The sequence below is a fragment of the Homalodisca vitripennis genome, chromosome 1 (genome assembly GCF_021130785.1).
Source record: "Homalodisca vitripennis isolate AUS2020 chromosome 1, UT_GWSS_2.1, whole genome shotgun sequence".
Taxonomy (NCBI): Eukaryota; Metazoa; Arthropoda; class Insecta; order Hemiptera; family Cicadellidae; genus Homalodisca; species Homalodisca vitripennis.
In genome coordinates this window covers 153113918-153130267 of record NC_060207.1, presented here as the reverse complement: position 1 = coordinate 153130267, position 16350 = coordinate 153113918, and the positions used below count along the sequence as shown (strand labels likewise).

General features: G+C 36.2%; 1 protein-coding gene across 1 annotated transcript; it reads right to left on the bottom strand.

Moving 5' to 3' along the window:
• Positions 1-4633: 4633 nt before the first annotated feature.
• On the bottom strand, positions 4634-8745 carry LOC124374029 (integrator complex subunit 11). The gene is made up of 2 exons (XM_046832334.1): positions 6943-8745; positions 4634-5131 (listed from the first exon to the last, which is right to left on the bottom strand). Exons 1-2 carry the CDS (start codon positions 8481-8483, stop codon positions 4882-4884), a joined length of 1791 nt encoding a protein of 596 aa, XP_046688290.1. The 5' UTR covers positions 8484-8745; the 3' UTR covers positions 4634-4881.
• Between the last annotated feature and the right edge of the window lie 7605 nt (positions 8746-16350).

The following is a 16350-nucleotide window of genomic DNA, read 5'->3' as shown; positions in this document are numbered from 1 at the left end:
AACAATTCTGCCGTCTTTGTAATAAAAATATTAACACAAATAACCAAAAAGAGATATTTATTATTGTACTAATGTATATGATATCATTAATTTTCTTAAAGAAATTTCAAATAAAGAATATGATTGACTGATGTTAGCAGACTGAAAAATGTGTCAGAGGTGTAAATCTAAAAGTATGGAGATTATACAACTGAAGTGGCATCTTACATAAATATTAATGAAGCTGAAAAGAATTAATAAAACTTTGAATAGAAAGTTTTAATTTGACAAACTAACAGTGTTATACTTGATGCTAGCAAGTCTAAAAAATGCCTAAATAATTTCCATTTTAAATGTAGAAACATCAAGATTAAAACATCTTAGCAATAATTACCAGTATAATAGATTTTACATTTACAATACTCTTCCGTAAAAGGCTTTGGAAAACTTACAACTTTTAAATATTTGGGTGTTTTTATTGATAAAAAACTTTCAGTGGGACACAGATAGACAATATGTTTGTAAAGGAAAGTTTACAGACATAAATTGTTTTACAACAGGGCCGCTGTTAGTTTGTGCAGGTTCCCTCAATTAGGCACCTATCTTGTACTCCCAACTCACTCTAATTAGCAGAGTAGGTTGACACAATTCTATTTTGTCTGTCGGAAAAGGAAAAAGTTTATTTCAAATACGATTGTTTATCTGTCTTGAGAATGAAATGAGCTACAGATTTGAAATTTTGCTTGCAGTCTCAGCAAAGCCTGTTATGCGACACATGGTGTGGCAAACTCCTACTTAGCATTGTTAGGATAATGAGAATTCTGATTAGATTTTTTTAGATCTATCCCCATATACTGATACCAAAAGTAATAGAGAATTGTTTGTCAGAGATGAACTTAAAATCAACTGGAATATCAGTGTATAACCAACCTTATGTCACAATTTAGCAGAGCACACCAAGACTAAGGAGGTGTAGCAATATCGATGTAGCAATGCAACGGTGTTGGCATATAAGGAGGGAAGATGCCAACATCGATTTAGAGCTAGCAACTTCAAATCACAGCGAAGAACTTGTGTTTAAACTTGCTGCCACCACATTAGAATAGGCAGCATAAAATTAACCATAATTGGAATATACAGGCCCCCACAAGTAACTTGGACGAAGCATTAAATGCTCTATCACAATTAATCCAAGACCTCCAACCCCATAACCACATGTTAGTTATCACTGGAGACATCAACATCAACAGTCTAGTACTGAACAAAAGCAATATGAGATTGATGGAGACCCTTGCCCTGCATGAGATCACCACAGGGCTGAACCTCCCTGTCACTAGAATAACCCACACTTCATTCACTTCTATCGACTGCATCTGTACAAACCTACCACCTGACATTGTCAAAGTGACAGTTCTACAAACAGACCTATCATACCATAAAGGCCAACTTTGTACATTAAACATTGCCAGGAATAAAACCCAAAACAATACAAAATTAGGGAGGCAGATGAATAAAAAATCACTGGATCGACTGAAAATAAATCTTTCAAACAATGGCTGGAGAAGGGTTTACGCTTCAGAGACAGTGGACGAATCCTACAACATTTTTTTACACATCCTGACAATGGAACTTAACGCAGCATACCCAGTAAAGAAAATTAAGCAAAGAGGAACAAACAGAGTGCAACAGTTAACAAACAGAAGATCGATACAGTTAAAACAAGACTATCTCAACTCTCCTCATAGGTATGAGCTAACCGGGTGGACAGAGGATAAAACAATCATGGCAGAGAGGAAGAAGTGTTATGACCTCAACTTGAAGAAAGCTAAACAAGCAGAAGCAATCCAAAAATTCTACAATTGGACAACAAGTCCAAAGCAGTCTGGCAAATAGTAAACAAGCAAGAACAGCAACCCAGCCCATGAAACTTGGTACTGCAGGCAAAGTATTATACAAACCTAATGCAGAGGAATTTAATAAATACTTTGCTAGTATAGCTGAAAACACATTAAAAGCAAACAAACAGAACACCAAAAGTAAAGTAATAACTAGTACACCATCCTCATTACAACAGAATATGACTTTCTCACTGACAAACGAACAAAAAGTTAAAGATACAATAGCTAAGCTAAAAAAAACCACGCTCCTGTAGTATTGATGAAATCTCGGGAAAACATTGTGTGGATGCTGTTCTGGCGCCACTGACTACTATCATCAACAGGTCTCTTCAAACAGGAATTTTCCCCTCTGCTCTTAAAGAAGCTAAAGTGTACCCAAAGTTAAAGAAAGGGGACAAAACCGAAATTGGAAACTACCACTCCATTTCAATTATTCCTACTTTTTCAAAAATACTGGAAAAGATTGTACAAAAAAGACTTCTGGCCCATCTAATGAAGTTAAACCTTCAAACCAACAGCCAGAACAGATTCATCAAAGGAAAGTCTGCAACCACAGCATGATAGATCTTGTAGAGTCTATTATAGATTATCTTGATGACATAAAGCTCACAACAGCATTACTATTGGATTACTCCAAGGCATTTTACTGCATCAGACACAAGATCACTCTAGAAAAACTTGAAGGGCTGGGAATAACAGGCACCTCTAAAACCAACTGTGGAGCTGAACCACACTTCTAATGGAGTGAAACAGACAGTCAGATCAATACCGCAACCAATGACTAGGGGAGTCCTCAGTGACCTGTGGTCAGCTCTATCTTGTTTATACTCTTGACCAATGTAAAAAAACTTCAGCTTGGTAGTTATGTTTGCAGATGACACAACCCTCCTGCTCCACAGTGAAACCGCCGAAGACTTCAGCATGAAAGCCTATATAGCTTTAAATATAACCTATGACTACTACTCTTCAAATGACCTAACCGCACATCCATCCAAAATGAAGCAGATCAACTTTGGAGGAAGGGGAGGACAAGTTCCTGTGCTGTCTGTGATAAGTAACAAATAGGAAACCAAGCTTCTGTGTCTAACCTTTGACGCTAAACTAAACTGGAATCCACATATTGACAGCCTCTGCAAGAAGCTAAACACCGCCACTTTTGTAATAAAAAGTTTAAGCAGTTGGGAATCAGCGAAAATTGCACTTATGGAAACCCACTTGAGGTACGGAGTCATAGTAAGGGGCAGCACTTCAGCAGCAAACCTGAAGCGAGTGCTGAAAATACAAAAATCAGCTATAAGATCTCTAGCCAATCTGGATTCCAGGGATAGCTGTAGACTAGCATTCAAACAACTAAAAATAAAGACAGTCACAGCTATATATATATATAGTAAACAAGCAAGAATATATATATCCACATATATAATATGATATATTATATATCATATATATCCAGGAACTCATTCTACATGTGGACAAGCCTAGACTTCCCAAGGTAACACAACCACATTGCTACAATATCTGGAATTCATCTCTGATAACCCCAGTCAGACATCAAAATGCCCTCATGACAAGAAACAATGGGATCATGACTTTATAATCAGCTCCCAGCTTCCTTCAAACAACTAACTGGAAAGGCAATGAAGAGGAAACTCAATTCGTGGTTATTGGAACATCCTATGTACACTGTTCAAGAATTCACCGAAGAGACCAGCCAGACTTTCACTAAAACACAATCAACCATAAATGATAATCATTTATTATGTGTATATTCTTACGCATATATATGTTCTCAATGTTCATGTTAATAAAGAGATTCTGATTCTATGAACAAAATAGAGTATTCTCAATATTTCTTTGGAATAGTATTTAGACATCTTGTATTGCATATATTCATGTTTATTTTAAATTAAGACTATTATTTATATATAGATTACATGATAAATTCTGGTCAACAATTGAACAGTTGACAAAACAAAAATGTTTAAGTTTTGAAATAAATTAATTAGCAGCTATCTGGAAATTCTTCTTTAGCTTGCTGTAAAAACCATATTAGTTTTACTTCTGTAAGTAATATCTGATGATAGTTGCAACTGAAAGATTGGATCTCTAAATTTGTAAGGATAAATATATATTCTTTGAATATCTCATATCACACTTTAGATTTTAAATTTACTATAATTCCAAAGGTGAAATAATAACATAAAATATTTAGTTGTGAGTACTTATTTATGCTAATACTGTGTATAAAGCTACAAAATCTTAGTCTTTTGTGGAGTGATAAGAAACACTATACTCTGTGAGCAGTTTCAGAATGTAAACAGTACAGAGGGTAAGTCTCTGTATAGAATGCACTCCCCCCTCCCAAAAATAATCGCTCATGCTGTCCCAAAAACTCACCACAAATTAATATCTGTATTAGCTTTCATGGACTTTCCATGCTTTATTATTTTTATTACATTTCATCTAGATCGACATCCCAGCATCATTTCATCCCTGTTTGTGAGCTGTATTATCGTTTTTATTGATTAAAATAAAAATGGTTTTATAATTTTACTATAAACATTAATTAAACATGAAAAAGCAAAATCTGAAAGTAAACTATAGCCTGGTTTTTTTAAAAATGTAACAGTAAAAAAGATCATGGCAATAACTTAGTCTAATTGTTATTAGTAGGAAATCTTTATATTTTTTGACAAATTAAATGCTAGTCCCTTGAAAAAAATCGATCCAATGGGTTAAATAAAATATCAGAGAAATGAATTAGATAAATTTACATTTTTATTTACATAGGTCAAAAATAAAAAAAGAAACAGTTGGAGTAACTAAATAATATGTCTTGAAATTATTGTAACTGATACACAAATTATGCTTACTATATATACAATTTAACATTTTTATGAAAATCTCATAATCCTTTAAAATGCTTACGCTCATATACCAAATGTACATGTAGAGCGTATTTATACATTTCACTTGAATTGCCATGTTTTAACAAACCTAAAAACTAACCCATGTTGCGCAGAACATCAACGATGAAAGAACCTAGATCTTCTTCCTGGTTTGTCCATGAAACATAAACGATCTTGTGTTTGTCATCTTTACCCTCTATTGTCACAAAAACTGACTCGATTGTTATTGAATCTTCGGTACACTGGATTTCCCAACCCTTCAATTTTTCTGTAAATAATTTCAAAAGCTTCTCAGTTGTTCTTGATGTTGGGCCAGGGTCTTCAAGCTGCACAGTGGAAGTGAACCTGAAAAAGACATCGACTGAAATACAACCTTCTTACTCAAACACTGGAGTAAAATATAATAATTTATTCATAACTACAACATGTTCAATAATTTTTATTTGTTTACTTATTAAAATATTTAGAATAATAAATAATGAAAATACTAACAATAGAAAAGCTTTGTTGATTAATTTATTATGGCGAAGCTAAGGAGAGGTTTTTATGATTTGTTCTTAGTGAACATGAATTTAAAAATTAACAAAGTCCTTTGACATGTATCTTTTCTAATCTAACGGTTATAGAATGTTTATAAATTATTACTGCAATTCATATATTAGCTGGATTATAATAGCAGTATGCATGTGAGGTCTTTTTTAAAGATAAATAACTAACACAAAACAGCAGCAAAAATTAGATATTCGCAAAAAAATTATATAAATATTGAAAATCACAAATGCAGTTATTTAAAGTGAGCATCACAATTACAATTTTATAAGATGTCAATTTCATATATATATATATATATATATATATATATATATATATATATATATATAAAATATTTTATAATATTATATATATATAATCTTACAATATTTTAACCTGTGGAGCACATAGCTTATATATTCATATCTTAAATCCATCCTGCTAATGACTGCATATATATATATATATATATATATATATATAATATATATATAACATATATATGCAGTCATTAGCAGGATGGAATTTAAGATATGAATATATAAGCTATGTGCTCCACAGGTTAAAATATTGTAAGATTGGGTAACACATGTGCAGGACAGTGCATACTCTAGATTCAAAGGTAGTATGGGAATGCAGGAATGCTTTAATAATAGAAGGGAATATGAGAATTAAACAGCGAATGCCCTGGCCAAGGAAGTAAATATTTTTTAAAGAGGATGTGCAAATTACAAAAAAGTAATCTGCTACTTCAGGACTAATAACTGCCACATTCAATAAAATTATTGGTACTTTGGGATTATACCGACCACACCCAGACATGAATCGTTATTTGACATTTTGCTTCTACTGATAACTAGATTAGCGTAGAACAATATTTCGTCAATATAAAACAGGAATTGTCTTATCGCAAACCCCTCTCCATCCTCAGACAGAGGTCAAAGTCGAGCGGTCTAGTAGATAACGTGATTGCAGAGTCTCGCCGCCCGTTCAGCTGGTTCGTCGCTTTGTTGTACTTCCGTGTTTTACCTCTACATTTCTCCAAACACAAAAATTCAACAAAAACAAACTAAACTCTTTATTGAAAAAACACTCGAAACTTTTTTATTCTTGATCACACTCCGCCACACAAAATGCGAGTGCCTCCAGCCATCAGCGCGGGCTTCGGCAGCACCTTTGGTGCTGCCCCGCGCTGATGTCGACGAAAGAAAAACATCCCTCGAGATAGTACCTATCAGTAAAATATCAAATTCTAGAGGAGCTGATCAGAAATATAAATTGAATTGTAATGGAAAGGCAATTATGTACAGTGCAAATCATGTGATGCCACGCGGCCTGCCGTAATCGGGATTCTCGAGAAAGATAAGATAACAGCGACAACGATACCGATCACAATACCTGGAAACACTTGTAAGTTTGTAATTTTATAATTAAACAGTTGTTTTTTCGTTCTATCATGTTTGTTTCTATAAATTTATATTTCTGTGTCCTTCATACTGGTGTGGTCGGTATAATCCCAAAGTACCAAATTATTAATAAGTAAGGTTATTACACAACTTATATGTCTAGTAACTACTTGAACATTTTAATATTTACCCTAAAATTGAAATTGTAATTAAATTTACCTTATTACATGCCTATTTATGCCTGCTTCTTTACATGCTTCATCAACATCCATCACACAAAACTGTTGATCTTTTGTCATCAAAACTCCGTGTAGTAATCTTGGTTTCTTTGAATTTGGTGGTTGAGAGTTATATTTCAACGCCTCATCTTTAAGCAATGGCAAAGTAACATCTGTTGTCAGTCTGTATGGTGTATCAATTACACATGTTTCACCATTAGCTGGCATAAAACATTCTAAATTGAATTCTTGTTTGATTTTGTCTTTTAGAAACTGCATTTTTACCGCCTCTCCATGTACTAGCATCACATTTGCTGGCTCACAGTACTGGATGAGTTGCATTATACCTTTTGCATCAGCATGAGCTGAAAATGACATGTATTCTACTGCCATTTTAACTTCCACAATTTGCCTGTTTTCAAATTCAATTTTCTTTGCTCCACTTAAAACTTTATGGCCCACTGTTCCCACAACACAGAAACCAGGCATTATGACCATGTTATTTTCGTTGGGTGCCCATTTCTTAAAAATTGCAAGTGAAAGACCAGCATGAAGCATACCAGGAGAAGCAAAAACAACCATAGCTCCAGGATTATCCATATATTGTTTGTCAAATGGCTTAATATGTTTGAAGTCAAACATGTTTCTCTGTACAAATGTTTTTCTTATCTTTTGATTAGTCCATGTAATGAACATTTTATAGTAGTTATTAGCTTTTTCTGTTAGTCCTGCAGCAAAGAAAATTGGGATTTTTAAATTCATCCTTTCCCAATAAGTTTCCAATAAAATACAAAGTTCTTGGGCCCTACCTAAAGCAAACACAGGAATCAAAACTTTTCCACCTCGGTCTACACACTCATGCACTTTTTTCAAAAAGTCTCGCTCTCGACATCGTTTGGAATCTCTTATTGTTGTAGCATAAGTTGACTCAGTAATAAGCAAATCCGGTCTACACTTATCAATCCACGCTGCACCTAAGTGCCTATCAGGTGTCATGTTATAATCACCTGTATATACAACTGATTGAGTACCAGACTTAATCCAGAACATTGCTGCTCCAAGTACATGTCCCGCATAATATGCTTTAATTTCAAGATCAGGGTCCACCATAACAGACTGATGCAATGTAACTGCAATGACTTTTTTCATACATTCTTTAATCATTTGAGAAGTGAAAAAGTTGCTTTCTCCCTTTTTTTCAACAGCAACTTTCCTCATATCTTCCAGTAAAATGGGGGCTATTGCTTTGGTTGGATGAGTCATATATATAGGACCTGTATAGCCTACCATTTCTGTCATGTATGGTAAAGCACCACAGTGATCTAAATGAAAATGAGATATTATGACACAGTCAATGAAACTGGTGATCGGACCTTCCATTGAAATATAACTAAAATCTGGAAATCTCCTTTCATCATTGTAACCCATATGCATACCACAGTCCAGCATTATATTTTTATCATTGATTTGCAGCAGTATACAGCTTCTTCCTACATCCTGGCCTGCCCCTAAGGGCGTTATTTTTAATTCGGAATTTGGCATAACTTATTTTAGTGTGCAATGGTTTTAATTTTTATAGCTAAGAAAGTAAACAAATGAAATCTAAGATATTAAAAACTGGCTTAAAACCAACAAATGTTAACCAGAATTGGTCCTAAAATCATAAAGTATTTTAAAAATAACATGCTATTCGTTCACTTTATTAGGTAGTATATAAATGGACAACATTGTTGTAACACCTCTAAAGATTTACAGGAAATAACACTACTACGTTACTTAACCTAAAAATGTAATAAACTCAATCTACCCTCCTCCTCCTCTCAACACGAAATTCACACAAGAAAACATCACCACCGTGAAGTTAGCGTCACTTTATCGTCCGTTTGTATTCCGTGCAACAATGTTGTAGTCAACAATCAGAAGGCGCTAACAAACATTCAAAATCTAAAATAATAATATAAAACGACTTAGTAAAATACGATTTTTCACAAAATCTACACAGTTTTTCGTATTTATTATTTACCACAAAGAATTCCCGATAAATTTATAATAAATAAAAACCCAAATATAATAACTAAAATGTAAAAATGTATCCTTAAAAGGGCGTTCTCTACTTAAAAACCACTCCTGAGACTAAACCAAACAAGTGCCCGCAATGAAACTTTGTACACAGATGCTCTGTAAGCTGAAATTAAATATACCAACGTCAAAAAGATGGTGTCGGCCGTCAGAGGTCCTATCGTCTAAATTAAATGCACCGTTGGACGGGCGTTCTCGTACAAAAGCCACTCCTGAGACTAAACCAAACAAGTGCCCGTAATGAAACTTTGTATACAGGTGCCCTGTATGGTGTACTTTAATATACAAACGTCAAAAAGGTGGTGTCGGCCGTCAGAGGTCCTATCGTCTAAATTAAATGCACCGTTGGACGGGCGTTCTCGTATAAAAGTCACTCCTGAGACTTAACCAAACAAGTGCCCGCAATGAAAATTTGTACACAGGTGCCCTGTATGCTGAACTTTAATATACCAACGTCAAAAAGGTAATGTCGTCCGTCTGAGGTGCTATCGTCTAAAATAAATGCACCGTTGGACGGGAGTTTTCGTATAAAAGTACTCCTGAGACTAAACCAAACAAGTGCCTGCAATGAAAATTAGTACACAGGTGCCCTGTATGCTAAACTTTAATATACCAACGTCAAAAAGGTGGTGTCGGCCGTCAGAGGTCCTATCGTCTAAATTAAATGCACCGTTGGACGGGCGTTCTCGTATAAAAGCCACTCCTGAGACTAAACCAAACAAGTGCCCGCAATGAAAATTTGTACACAGGTGCCCTGTATGCTGAAACTTTAATATACCAACGTCAAAAAGGTGGTGTCGGCCGTCAGAGGTCCTATCGTCTAAATTAAATGCACCGTTGGACGGGCGTTCTCGTATAAAAGCCACTCCTGAGACTAAACCAAACAAGTGCCCGCAATGAAAATTTGTATACAGGTGCCCTGTATGGTGTACTTTAATATACAAACGTCAAAAAGGTGGTGTCGGCAGTCAGAGATGCTATCGTCTAAATTAAATGCACCGTTGGACGGGCGTTCTCGTATAAAAGTCACTCCTGAGACTTAACCAAACAAGTGCCCGCAATGAAAATTTGTACACAGGTGCCCTGTATGCTGAACTTTAATATACCAACGTCAAAAAGGTAATGTCGGCCGTCAGAGGTGCTATCGTCTAAATTAAATGCACCGTTGGACGGGCGTTCTCGTATAAAAGCCACTCCTGAGACTTAACCAAACAAGTGCCCGCAATGAAAATTTGTACACAAATGCCCTGTATGCTAAACTTTAATATACCAACGTCAAAAAGGTAATGTCGGCCGTCAGAGGTGCTATCGTCTAAATTAAATGCACCGTGGGACGGGCGTTCTCGTATAAAAGTCACTCCTAAGACTAAACCAAACAAGTGCCCGCAATGAAAATTTGTACACAGGTGCCCTGTATGCTAAACTTTAATACACCAACGTCAAAAAGGTGGTGTCGGCCGTCAGAGGTCCTATCGTCTAAAATAAATGCACCGTTGGACGGGCGTTCTCGTATAAAAGTCACTCCTGAGACTAAACCAAGCAAGTGCCCGCAATGAAAATTTGTACACAGGTGCCCTGTATGCTGAACTTTAATATACCAACGTCAAAAAGGTAATGTCGGCCGTCAGAGGTGCTATCGTCTAAATTAAATGCACCGTTGGACGGGCGTTTTCGTATAAAAGTCACTCCTAAGACTAAACCAAACAAGTGCCCGCAATGAAAATTTGTACACAGGTGCCCTGTATGCTAAACTTTAATATACCAACGTCAAAAAGGTGGTGTCGGCCGTCAGAGGTCCTATCGTCTAAAATAAATGCACCGTTGGACGGGCGTTCTCGTATAAAAGTTACTCCTGAGACTAAACCAAACAAGTGCCCGCAATGAAAATTTGTACTCAGGTGCCCTGTATGCTGAACTTTAATATACCAACGTCAAAAAGGTAATATCGGCCGTCAGAGGTGCTATCGTCTAAATTAAATGCACCGTTGGACGGGCGTTCTCGTATAAAAGTCACTCCTGAGACTAAACCAAAGAAGTGCCCGCAATGAAAATTTGTATACAGGTGCCCTGTATGGTGTACTTTAATATACAAACGTCAAAAAGGTGGTGTCGGCCGTCAGAGATGCTATCGTCTAAATTAAACGCACCGTTGGACGGGCGTTCTCGTATGAAAGTCACTCCTGAGACTTAACCAAACAAGTGCCCGCAATGACAATTTGTACACAGGTGCCCTGTATGCTGAACTTTAATATACCAACGTCAAAAAGGTAATATCGGCCGTCAGAGGTGCTATCGTCTAAATTAAATGCACCGTTGGACGGGCGTTCTCGTATAAAAGCCACTCCTGAGACTAAACCAAACAAGTGCCCGCAATGAAAATTTGTACACAGGTGCCCTGTATGCTGAACTTTAATATACCAACGTCAAAACGGTAATGTCGGCCGTCAGAGGTGCTATCGTCTAAATTAAATGCACCGTTGGACGGGCGTTCTCGTATAAAAGTCACTCCTAAGACTAAACCAAACAAGTGCCCGCAATGAAAATTTGTACACAGGTGCCCTGTATGCTAAACTTTAATACACCAACGTCAAAAAGGTGGTGTCGGCCGTCAGAGGTCCTATCGTCTAAAATAAATGCACCGTTGGACGGGCGTTCTCGTATAAAAGTCACTCCTGAGACTAAACCAAACAAGTGCCCGCAATGAAAATTTGTACACAGGTGCCCTGTATGCTGAACTTTAATATACCAACGTCAAAAAGGTAATGTCGGCCGTCAGAGGTGCTATCGTCTAAATTAAATGCATCGTTGGACGGGCGTTCTCGTATAAAAGCCACTCCTGAGACTAAACCAAACAAGTGCCCGCAATGAAAATTTGTACACATGTGCCCTGTAAGCTGAACTTTATTATACCAACGTCAAAAAGGTGGTGTCGGCCGTCAGAGGTGCTATCGTCTAAATTATATGCACCGTTGGACGGGAGTTTTCGTATAAAAGTCACTCCTGAGACTAAACCAAAGAAGTGCCCGCAATGAAAATTTGTATACAGGTGCCCTGTATGGTGTACTTTAATATACAAACGTCAAAAAGGTGGTGTCGGCCGTCAGAGATGCTATCGTCTAAATTAAATGCACCGTTGGACGGGCGTTCTCGTATAGAAGTCACTCCTGAGACTTAACCAAACAAGTGCCCGCAATGAAAATTAGTACACAGGTGCCGTGTATGCTGAACTTTAATATACCAACGTCAAAAAGGTAATGTCGGCCGTCAGAGGTGCTATCGTCTAAATTAAATGCACCGTTGGACGGGCGTTCTCGTATAAAAGCCACTCCTGAGACTAAACCAAACAAGTGCCCGCAATGAAAATTTGTACACAGGTGCCCTGTATGCTGAACTTTAATATACCAACGTCAAAAAGGTGGTGTCGTCCGTCTGAGGTGCTATCGTCTAAATTAAATGCACCGTTGGACGGGAGTTTTCGTATAAAAGTCACTCCTGAGACTAAACCAAACAAGTGCCCGCAATGAAAATTTGTACACACGTGCCCTGTATGCTAAACTTTAATATACTAACGTCAAAAAGGTGGTGTCGGCCGTCAGAGATGCTATCGTCTAAATTAAATGCACCGTTGGACGGGCGTTCTCGTATAAAAGTCACTCCTGAGACTTAACCAAACAAGTGCCCGTAATGAAAATTTGTACACAGGTGCCCTGTATGCTGAACTTTAATATACCAACGTCAAAAAGGTAATGTCGGCCGTCAGAGGTGCTATCGTCTAAATTAAATGCATCGTTGGACGGGCGTTCTCGTATAAAAGCCACTCCTGAGACTAAACCAAACAAGTGCCCGCAATGAAAATTTGTACACAGGTGCCCTGTATGCTGAACTTTAATATACCAACGTCAAAAAGGTGGTGTCGGCCGTCAGAGATGCTATCGTCTAAATTAAATGCACCGTTGGACGGGCGTTCTCGTATAAAAGTCACTCCTGAGACTTAACCAAATAAGTGCCCGCAATGAAAATTTGTACACAGGTGCCCTTTATGGTGTACTTTAATATACAAACGTCAAAAAGGTAATGTCGGCCGTCAGAGGTCCTATCGTCTAAATTAAATGCACCGTTGGACGGGCGTTCTGGTATAAAAGTGTTTCCTGAGACTAAACCAAACAAGTGCTCGCAATGAAAATTTGTACATAGGTGCCCTGTATGCTGAACTTTAATATACCAACGTCAAAAAGGTGGTGTCGGCCGTCAGAGGTCCTATCGTCTAAATTAAATGCACCGTTGGACGGGCGTTCTCGTATTGAAAGTAAATAAAAATAAATCAAGTGTGTTTTGTTACTAAATGGATTATTTATCTCAGTAAGTGCTGATTATATTCAACTGCAGTGCTACAAGCTTTTTAGGAGTTTTACAAGCATGTATTGAAAGTAAATAAAAATAAATCAAGAGTGTTTTGTTACTAAATGGATTATTTATCCCAGTTAGTGCTGATTATATTCAACTGCAGTGCTACAAGCTTTTTAGGAGTTTTACAAGCATGTATTGAAAGTAAATAAAAATTAATATATTATATATTATTATACACTTTATTATAAGTAAAGTGCAATATAATATACATATTTTTTAGCAAATGCTACAGAATAAGGAAATAATAATTACAATTGAAGGGCTCAGGGGAAGAAGGGGGCAAGTCAGTTTTTGTAGATTTTACAGGAAACTGATTTTTATGTTTTAAGATCGAAATCTCTATATAAAATTTGAGTTTTCTTAATTTTTTTAGATTCTTTATACAGTTTTATCTTAAATCTACAAAATTTTATAGGTTAGATTGTCTTACCTTCCTTGATTTTTTTAAAAATAACATAAATTGTTTATAAACTCCATATTTACACGTTATAAAGGGGGTAAGTCATAGAAAATAAATGGATGTCCAGGGAAAAAAAGAGTTAAGTCATCTACTACACAAAGTGATTTTTTGTTAACACCTGTTTTAATTGTTAAAAAACTATTACAAACTAAATATTCATGACATTCTGCAACTTTCTCAGCTTCTCTACTTGTATGGCAAGTTTTCTAAGTACTCTCTAGCTTCTCTTTCGCAGAACCTGGACAAGTGCTTCACATCTTCATACTTTGCCTTGGGTATCGGTATCAAATCTATAAATGTAACAAAAACTGTAATGTAGAGATGTAAATTAATTACAATTCAATTTATATAAATGAATACAATTAATTACATTATTTTTATTTTATACAATTTTAATTTAACACTAACCATTTACATTGAAAAATCAAATGAGTGGTTCAGAATGTTTTCTAAATTATCCCTCCCTCTCCATATCCTACTCTTTATAATTTCTTATTACAAGAACATAGAAAAATACAGTTCATAAAAAAATAAAAATAATACTGTGTTAAATAGAATATTATTGTCGTTTTGTTGATTAAAGCACGATAACATTAGAGCCTTCACTCAAACACTTATTCTAATACTAAGCTTCTTAAATTAATAACGTTATAAGACCTACCTTCATATAGATAATCTGGAAGAATGAATTCGTTGTCTGCCAAGTTCCTTCGTTTTTTCACTTGTCGGTTACAAACCACTGCAGAATCAAAATGCCCACTGTAGGAGCTTCGATGAAAGATGAAACGAGGATGAGTTCCAGTTATCTTAAGTTCTCTTATTGGCCTGGATTTAAAGGGGCACTTGTTAACATACATGCTATTGAGAAGTCCAGACCAGTTCCGAAACATTGATTGCTTTACTTCTACAACGTCAAAGGGTCGAGGCTTAACCCTGGCTTGCCTGAACACATCTGCCCATTGGCTTGGTAGCTCGACTCTAGTCTTTTGCTTAATAACTCCCATATTCTTATCTGTCTCCATGTAGGAGTGACCTCTTATGGGGAAACAAACAATGATTTCATCAAATCTGTGTTGCTCATGTACCAGTTGGTGAAGGAATCTAAAAACATTCCAGTTCTTGTTTTGCCCTCCACATGAATCGCAAAAAATGCGCAGTCGTCTAACATTGGGATCTAGAAAGTTATATACAAAATCGTGAATCATGGAGCAAACCTCGTCACTGCCTTTGCTACCAACAGTCTGTGAATACGTATAAAAAACGCTGGTTCCAGTGGATAAAATGTGAATGTTAAAGGTATAAACTGACAGCTGGCGTCTATAGTACACATCATTTGTCGACAAGTTGGGGACTGGCAGATTTTTCTGGAAATCAAAGCAAATTGCCTCAAGGTCTTCATTTTTTCTGCTAATGAGCTTTGCAATCCTTTTTCGTTCATAGAACCTTTCAGCTTTTTTCTTATGAACTGTGTTCTCAATACGCAAGCGTTTTAGTTCAGTATCCTTTTGCTCTATTTGATCGGTGTCTGTATTTACATTTAAATGTAATTTTTCTGCTTCTAAGATTTTTGATTTTGCAATGTACTCATCGCATGTGCCACAAGTGTCCATGCGGGGATAGCCAAATGATATATTAAATTCTGTGGAGAAAGTTGTACGGTATGTTTCATAGGACACTTTTATATTTTCATGCTTAATACAGAACATATCAAACATTTTTTTTATGTTTAATTCTTCTGGTAAATATATTTTGTTGGACTGTGACAGGTTGTAGTGGCCTTTTCTGCCCTTGAAAGACCCTATATGTTCTACTATAGCTGTTTTGGCTTCTTCTGAAAGTTTATTAGGCCTTACATTGTGCTTACCTCGACCGTCTCGGGGTGCCTTACCTTCTTTTTTAAGACCTCTTTGGAGGATTTGTAGTTTTTTCTTTCCAATTCCGTGAATTGAACGAAATGCTTGCTGGCAAACCTGTACTTCCTTTACTGTTTCATCACACAAAAATCTGACTCTGTAAGAATAGGTTGCATCACGAAAATTAGCTTCATCTTCAGCTAAACGAGGGCGCCTGTTTTGTATTTGTTGCACAGAAATAAGCCCACAAAGATAAGTATTTTGTTCGTCAACAGAATTCGTTAAATTAAAATTCAACAAAATACTTTTCCGGCAATGTTGTGGGACATTTTCAAAGCATTTGAGATGTTTACATTGGCAATCAGGCCCTGGAGTATGGCTCTGAAGGTTCAACTTCTTATTCGCATCACTTAAACGTCCAAATTGTTTTCTCTTCTTCGTATTTTTCACTTCATTCACTGCACTATGCTCTTCATACTCACTTTCACTCTCCATTATTCACCACAAAAGATTTTAAAACTGCAAAGAACACTATTACAACAGCAGAACATTAAAACATAACCTCAAAATCAACTACACTGACGGATCAATACTGGAGAACAATCAATAT

What these genes read in the sequence shown, in the direction of transcription:
- LOC124374029 (XM_046832334.1), bottom strand. Translation starts at nt 8,483, where the DNA reads ATGCCAAATTCCGAATTAAAAATAACGCCCTTAGGGGCAGGCCAGGAT. An exon ending in ATAAATAGGCATGTAATAAG is followed by an intron (nt 5,132 to 6,942) that starts GTAAATTTAATT and finishes TGTCTTTTTCAG; the next exon opens with GTTCACTTCCACTGTGCAGC.